General features: G+C 42.2%; 1 protein-coding gene across 1 annotated transcript in view; it reads right to left on the reverse strand.

Moving 5' to 3' along the window:
* ppm1lb (protein phosphatase, Mg2+/Mn2+ dependent, 1Lb) overlaps window positions 1-7839 on the reverse strand; it is a 54827-nt gene extending 46988 nt beyond the window's left edge. The window contains exon 1 of the mRNA XM_026191499.2: window positions 6923-7839. Within this exon, the coding sequence (XP_026047284.1) occupies window positions 6923-7321 (399 nt within the window). The 5' untranslated portion in view covers window positions 7322-7839. The remainder of the gene's footprint in view (window positions 1-6922) is intronic.
* Between the last annotated feature and the right edge of the window lie 529 nt (window positions 7840-8368).

Below are 8368 nucleotides of genomic sequence, written 5' to 3' on the forward strand. Positions count from 1 at the left end.
AAAAACTGAGTGTTTGATGTGACAACACTGTTCAGACTTCTTCGCTTATGGAGGAGTGGTTATAAAACAACAAACCTTCAAGTTAAATTTCATTTTGGAGAGACTACAAAATCGCAGCGAGCCAAATCTACCGTGTAGGGCGGGTGGTGATCAAAGACTATACTCATGTGGCCAAAACAGCATAAAATTTTAGGACATTACAGAAGAGCTTTGCACCATCTTACCATCTGGAGTGAATTCTCAGTGCACAACTCCATGACTGATTTGACGTTTAAAAGAGATTAGCATTTCCTTCTCGGCATAACCTAGCTGTCATCAGCTGTCATGGTCATTGATTTGAAGGTCTGTTAATTTGACACTAAAGGTTTCCCTTTCTGAACAAGTTTGAGGTCTACAAGTCGGCTACAAGCAGTCCGAGGAGACGACCTTCGAGGAGAGAACAGCCAAATTTAAATACAGTATGGTTTTTGGGTTTTTTTATGTGCAAAGTAACAGAATTTTATCATTGCAACTTGTATTTAGAAGACGAGCATGAGGGTTTTTCAAATGTTTCCCTGTTTTGCTCAGCTCTGGCTTCCCCAGCGTACCGAACCCAGGAGCAAGCACAGCAAATTGTATCTGAAATCCACATGACTCTCAATAGTGTGTTCCAGCATGCAAACAGCACAGTGGGCAATGGGCTGGCTGGCAGAACCGGTGCACCACATGAGACAAACTTATATCTGAAGTCTGCAATGACTGATTTATTGTCAGCGTTGGCACTATTTTCACACACTAGTTTCCATTTACTCTTGCTTTAGAGCTGTTTTGGGCAAAATCCTGAAGAAAATGCTGCTTTCCTTAGCTGCTAGACATCAGCTGTACTGTCCAGTTAGGGCTTTTTTTGTTTGCCCAAAAGCACCACTGATGAGAGCAGTGTAAGTGAACCAAAAAGTTGAACTATTAAAAGCTCAGAAGAGCAGAGGTGAATAAAACACTTGTGCAATTCCTTTAACATAATAATACTTAATATAGCTGATTACAACCTTTTGATTGTTTGCATTCAGCATTATTCATGTGACACTGGAGCATGCTTAGTGTGTTATATAAACTTTCTGAGTGTACTTGATGTGAAGCAGGCGGTTCTTCTTAATAGGTTTTTGGTGAATTTGAGCTTCTTGCTCAAGTCTTCTCTCTCTCTAACATCAAACTGCCCCTCTCTCCAACTGCGTCCTCTGCAAGCTTGCAACACACACATTAATATTCATACGCCCAGGCACATGTTGGTGTCCTTGGTCTTGCTACTCCTTCTCGCTCTCTCTATTTGCTCTCTCTCTCTCTAATCCTGTAAAGCCAACAGTGCAATTAGTCACATGCCGAGTCTTCTTTCATCTCTCCAGTGAGAGTGAGCTCAGGAGAAATTCAAACGGCTCGGTATCTACCCTTCTGGGGTAAAACACAAACATGTACATAGCCGCATTAAAATACCTCAAATTCAAACAACAGCTTGTCTGACTATAACGTGTCCTTGGGGTTTAAAAGGTGAACCATCATCGATCCCTTTTAAAAGTCTTGTCTTCTTTGCAACTCAAGGAACTGCACTAAACTTGAAAGCAAGTTTAGCCTTAAACTGAAGCAAAGGTAAACTCAGGACAAGCTAAGACTGAAAGGAGTCCTCTAAAAATGATTTCGACGTTATTTGTGCTTCTTTGCTCTGAACTCGCCGCAGTCACCTCCTTCACAGTTAGGAGCCGTATCTATCACAACCCACTCACAAACTCCACTGATCGAAACAGCATGAGAGAGCGAGCTGTGATGGAAATCCACAGAACAAAAACTTAAAAGGATAGGGAAACAGACGACAAGAGAAAGCCCCCGCATTCAGGTTAAACAGGCTTATAGTTAATGTCTTCTCTATGCTCTACAGTTAAGGTAATTTTGCACTGCCTGAAGCCACAACCTGAGAGTGAGACGGGGAGGAGTGAAGTACGGCTCACTCTCTACATCCTGGTAAAGGAACAAATGGCTCATGTTGCCATTAAATGGACAGAGAGCCCAGGGTTATCACTTTCATGCAGGTTATTCCCACGTGTCAGCTAAAAATCAATCTCCATTTAACTGATAAATCTCCTCACTGAGCCAGTATCTAATATGACTTGGACAGCCGAAGGTATGCTCACATTAAACACCGATTTTTAACACTTTGGAAATTGAATTTGAATTGTGTGTGTGTGTGTGTGTGTGTGTGTGTGTGTGTGTGTGTGTGTGTGTGTGTGTGTGTGTGTGTGTGTGTGTGTGTTGCAAAAAGATAATGAAAGAAAAAAGGAGATTTCCAGATGTTATCAATCGCTCACTGATAATTTATTTATCTGGTAGTAAACTGATTGGTTCCAGTGAATTGGCAGAACATCAACAGAGTCAAACGAATGAAGACATCCATCTTCTGTTGCTACCTTCTATCCTCCAACCGGCTGAAAACGAACCGCAGTACAGGCTGGCCATCTGAATTCATCTTAATTTGGCATATGATGTGCTTTTCAGAAGAATGCACAGATAGCAACATTAAAGAAACGGCTCACGCTCTAAACTTAATTTATCATGAAGTGAGAAAAAGCACAAAGGAAGACTTGGAGGTTCTGTAACTGGGAAAAAGATGGCAGACAAAGAACGGCAGTGAGCTTGTCAACATCCTGAAAGAGTAATCAGAGCGATGATGATGTGAACCGCCACTTTGACTCAGAACTTTTAGAATAAAAATCAGAGCAAAAACAGGAAGTAAACACTGCCTTGAGTGGAAGTTATCAGCTTTATATTCGGGCAGCCATATGCACAAGTAATCATGTTATCGCGGGTGGGCAGACCTTTTATTGTATCAAATCATGCACTCATTCACTACTTGCATTCAGGCAATTCTATGAAAGTCTTGTATTGTGAGCTCTTTGGCTAAACACAAAAACTATTGGACACTTGGACAGCGCAGTTTGGTAATATAAAAACAAATTTTGCAGCCATTTACATTTGGATGCACCAATCTTCTTCCTCTCACCTGTCTATGTTTTTATGGTTTTCTTTCTATTCCATGCTTGGGTAATGACCATCAGTTGTACGCTACTTCTTGTGAGGCCTTGTACCATACTTTGCGTCTACTGAAACGGCCTAAGTAATTCACTACACAGATCCAGTCATGTGAAAAGTAAAGTTTCTCACCGGACTCCTGAGAGAAACAAAGTACATCCATACTGCAGCCAGGTAAACTGCACCTCTAGAAAAGTGGAAGGTTTGGTAAGCTTGCTGTTCTGGAGCATTTAGTTTACGGTTAAAACTAAGCTACAATCTTCCCAGGAATGGGCATCCCCAAAAACTCAGACCGTGCAATGTTCAGAGGGCATGTTTAAAGTTCATGACAGCAGAATCAGAAAAAGACTGAACAAGTGTGGCTTGTTTGGACAGCTTCTCTAAAAAGAACATGGCACCCTGGCATAGGTTTACAAAGCTGCATCTGATTAAACCACAAGATACTGTATCTGGAGAAACATCCTTTGGACAGCTGAGACCAACTTGGAGACGTTTGCTGTAATGCAGAATGTCTGATTTGGAGAAAACCAAACACAGCATGTGAGCACAAACACCTCATACCAGCTGTCAAGCATGGTAGTAGAGGAGCTACGATTGCCACCTTGCAGTCACCAAGTCTGAACATGAACTCCTCTGTATACTAAAGTATTCTAGAGTTTCTCGTGAGACCATATTTCTCACAGATAAAGGTTGTGCTAGCACGACAATTATCCCAAGCACACCAGCAAATCTGCAACAGAATATTTGAAAAAGAAAAGAATAAAAATGTTGCAATGAGCCAGTAAAAAAGTCCAGACCTCAACCTGACTGAAATGTTGTGGTGGGGCTTTAAGAGAGCTGCGTATAAACAAATGCCTACAAACCTCAATGAACTGAAGCAATCCTGCAAATAAGACTGGGGAAAAAAAATCCTCCACAATGATGTGAGACACTGATAAAGTCATGCAAAAAACAACTGGTTCAAGTTAATGCTGCTAAATAGTGGTTCTGTGAGCTAATCACGAGGTATAGATAAGAAGCAGTTTCTCCACAGGACTCTATCATGTCAGGTGAAAACCATTTTACATGACTGTAAATAAAGAGCAATTATGGATGCAGCTTTTTAATTCAGTTTGACTTTTTGGAGAACAGCTATGCAAGCTGTTTGAAGCTTACTGTCTGCCTTTTCCAGCTACATCACTAAAAGCAGGAATGAGAAAGATACCAATCTTGTACTGATCAATTTCTTGGCAAGAAAGCATCTGTTTGCCTGTCAATAATAGGATACAGTAATTACAAGAGCGTTTAGTGCCTGCCCTCACTCACAGCACCGGTACATGCATTAACAATAACGGATTGCAGGAAGAAATTGAAAGCTTTGTGAAGCCAAGATGATGAATCAATATTATAAATACTAACCAGAGCTGGTATGCAGGTAAACTGTCAGCTGTTCTGATAAATCCTTCAATGTCCTTTTTCTTTAAAAAGACAGACATCACACACACATGTAGCCTCTTAGTAATGGGCATTGGCTGCTTTTCTTTATGTTATGGAATTATCACGTTTTTTACCTGACTTGGACATCAACACAGGCCACTTTTTTTTTAATTTCCTGTAATTAAATAGTTATCAGTTAACATTAATCAATTATATAACATAACCACTGGTGGCAGCCTTTATTGTAGTTTAAACTACAATTTCCTCCTCTGAGTTGATTGTATTTCTCTATTTTAGCATGCTCACACCCCAGTGAAAGTGGACTTTACATTTTTGTCCATTATGGGATTTGTAAACATCCAAGAAGGGCTAAAGTCTTGGATGCTAAAAAGATGCTGGCACAAGTCTGACATTGCTTTAATGACTGTGTATATGTGGCCTGGATGAGCAGAGTGTGTGCGCATACGTGCGTGTGTAAAGAAATTGAAGCATTTGACACCTCACTAACAAGCCAGCTGAGACAGCCAGTATCCTGACGCTGCCTTGGGCCACACAGCATCACTCCGCTTAATGCCCTCTGGCTAAATAAATAAGTATAAATATAAAAATATCTACATCCACCAAAGAGAGGAAGTTTTTTATGTTTATTTATTTATTTATTTTCCGAAGGCTGCTGACTGGAAACCATTTTCCACACTTCAAAAGAGGGCGTGGGAATAAACCGATGCCCATGGACATGCAACGATAAAGCAGACTCTCACATCCAAAGGCAAATCCTAAGCATCTCTTCTCGCTCTTCCCACTCGCCACCGATGCTCTCCCACCCGTTTTCTCTCTTTTTTTCCCTTGGCAGATCAACAAACATATCTCCTACTTATTTTTCTTAAACACATGTATGGTGAGCTGTGGCAGCGCTAACAGGTTAGGCCACTGATCGCTAAAAATGAACTCCACAGAGGAGGGAAGGAAGCCATGAGGGGAAACCCAATCCAATGACCACTTTTGGTCAAAAAGCTGCAGCATCCAGCGTTGCGGCCTAAAATTTAATTTCCCCTAGTAGAAAAGCCACCTCGATGCCTTTAGCTGCCTATTTTTAGTATGTTATCATTTAGCCTCAATCAGAGTACAGCAGTCAACCTCAGGAGTGAAGATTGTTGCAGTGAGACAATAAAAAATTTTTAAAAAAGCACTGAGCTCCACCAGAAGTGGCTCATCAGAATGAAGAGAAGAGAAGAGAAGAGAAGAGAAGAGAAGAGTCTATTGGAGTTTATGTTTCTTCTTCTTCTTTCTATTTGGTGGCTCTGTTGCATCAGCACTGTCAGCTGAGGGCACAGTCGAAGCCTCAGAAAACAATGCCCGAGCAGAGGCATGCTTCGACTTCATAATAAATCAGTGTTTTCATGTTCCCGCCTGACTGTGGCATCATGTCAAATGCTCTTTGTCCCTTTAACTGACAGCACTTTTTAAGGGTCTCATTGTGAGCTGCTTTGTCAGGCTGTTGCCTCGATGCCCTGACATTAATTAGCACCAAGGAAGCAGAAAGCAAAGGAGAACGGCTGTAACCAGCGGACTAGTGATCGATGTCATCTGTGTTTTTCCTCACAGTATGGGGCCCCGGATAGAATCTGAAAAAAATCTGAGTTTATCCTTCTCCTTCCAGCTATAATTGTGTTAGACTATGGGGGATGCATCCCTGCTTTGGACAAACAAACCCAAGAGAGATTGTTTTTGGAGAGAAATAAGCTGGAAATAAAGAGCATGCGTTCTAAAAGAAGACTCTCTCACAGGGAGGGTGAGTGTGTTTGCAGGGCTGTAACGAGACAACCCAGAAGCCCCAGTGTCGCTGTGCCTCTGTATGTGTGTGTGTGTGTGTCACTTGGTTTGTCCTAATTAAAGTCATAACTTGCACCCATCAATGACACGGGACGTCAAAGTGAATCCTGCCTAATTACTCGACCTCGAGTCCCTGTCTTAAAGAGTCTCCGTGTTAACACATTCAAGACATTCATTAGTTCAGTTTCTCCTTCCCCCGAATTGCATAATCCTGAATTAGTTTGTGTTTTATTAAATTACCACAGAGACAAAAAAAATACACAGGGTTCAAACTGAGGAAGGAAAATATCCCCTTCATCACTACACATTAACTCTATGTAACTTAATACACTGTAATAAATGATTTATGGGGTGGACTACATCGCTTTATCCGTTAGAAGTTATTTTAGGTGTATAGAAAGTAGATTTTTATCCCTCATATTTATACTTTATTTAAAAGTACAACGAGGACAGCTTTGGTTGAAATACAGAATAAGATCTCTGCTTTATTTAGTCTCATTCGTGCTTTTAATAAAGAAATAAAAGCAGGTCTAAGAAAAGGACCAGACATAACTCATTCAAACCCACACTTTAGCCCCCCTGGAGATCACTTTAATGTCCCCCTGGGTGCCCTACTCACCTCTCCTCCGTGGCCATCAAAAACCCCAAAGATTGACGGGTGACTCTTGTTGACGATGTCGGTGAGCACCTCGAACCTGTCCTCCATGTGATCTCGCCGGCCTTGGATGGAGTACACGGCCACGTTGTTACTCTTGAACTCCCAGGTCTTGGAGAACTCCGCGTCCAGGACGTCCAGCCCACCGAAGCGCTCGTTCTGCATCATCTCCGCCACTTTCCCCTTGACCATCTTGACCGCATCTCGGCTGGACTTGACGATGGTCTTCACTTCGTCCGTGTGGAAGAAGTAACTCCACAGAGCCAGGCTGATGCACAGCAAGAACAAGGTCTCCGGTCTGAGCAGAAAATAACGCATGATCCGACCTAATAGAGACAGCAGGGTCATTGTATCCTCTATCATTTATTTATTCACGCGCAGGAAATCGCGGCAGGTTGTGTGTCGCTCGCCCCCCCGCCGCAGATTTCACTCCATCGTCGCTGTTTTTGTTGTTGATGATGTTACCGTGTTTGGTTTGGTTAGCGGCGAAACATACACATTTAACCGAGCTACTCACGCCGGGAAACATTCAGGTTGTACTGGACCAACGAGTGACACTTCACTGGGACGTATCAGCGACCGAGGGGAGATAAAGAAGGAGAAGCGCGGTGCACCGGCTGGTTCCCTCTAGCATTCAGCCCAGCAGTGAGCCACCACCAACGGCTGTCCGCTGACCATCTGCCGCGGTCCGAGAACACGGACACTCCAGGCGGGAAACAGCAGCTTCTCCCCTCCGTTTGGACTTGAGGTTAAGCCAGTGTGTTGGCTAGAGTAAAGTTGTGGGCAGAGCCTGTCCCTCCCCGGCCAGCCCTGCTACTGTTTCCAGTCCTGAAATAGCAGCCTGTGCTGAAACCCTCACATTCCCAGCTGCCACACTGGCTGCGAAGCCCCCGCTGCTGCTTTCCTAAACGGCCGTGCTGCTTTCACGTGCAGCTCGTAAAGTTCGCTTTCAAAATTGTAGGAAATAATTGCATTTAAAATATCAACACTTACCCACAGACAACGCATAGTGATACCGTTTAAATAAGGGACCCGACCCCCCCCCAAAACAAACAAACAAACAAACAAACAAACAAACAAACAAACAAACAAACAAATAAAATAAAATAAAAACCTATTCAACTGCAGCTGGTTACGTCTGAAAACAAGGTGATTAGGCGATGCAAAGAAATGTAATCTACAGCCGTTTAGATAAATAATTTAGATACATTTAGATAAATAAATAAATTAGTTAATTAATGTAATCACTTGAAAGAAAAGAACAGTTGTGTTGTGGCTAAAACTTAATAAGTTGTCGGTCGCATTCACTGGCTTAAAATTCAGTAGAGAAACCAATAAGAAAACTGCAGACTGTTTACAAAAATTAAATTATTGCAGCATTATGTTATTTCATCCAAATGTTATAAATTC

The sequence above is a fragment of the Astatotilapia calliptera genome, chromosome 14 (assembly GCF_964374335.1).
Source record: "Astatotilapia calliptera chromosome 14, fAstCal68.1, whole genome shotgun sequence".
NCBI lineage: Eukaryota > Metazoa > Chordata > Actinopteri > Cichliformes > Cichlidae > Astatotilapia > Astatotilapia calliptera.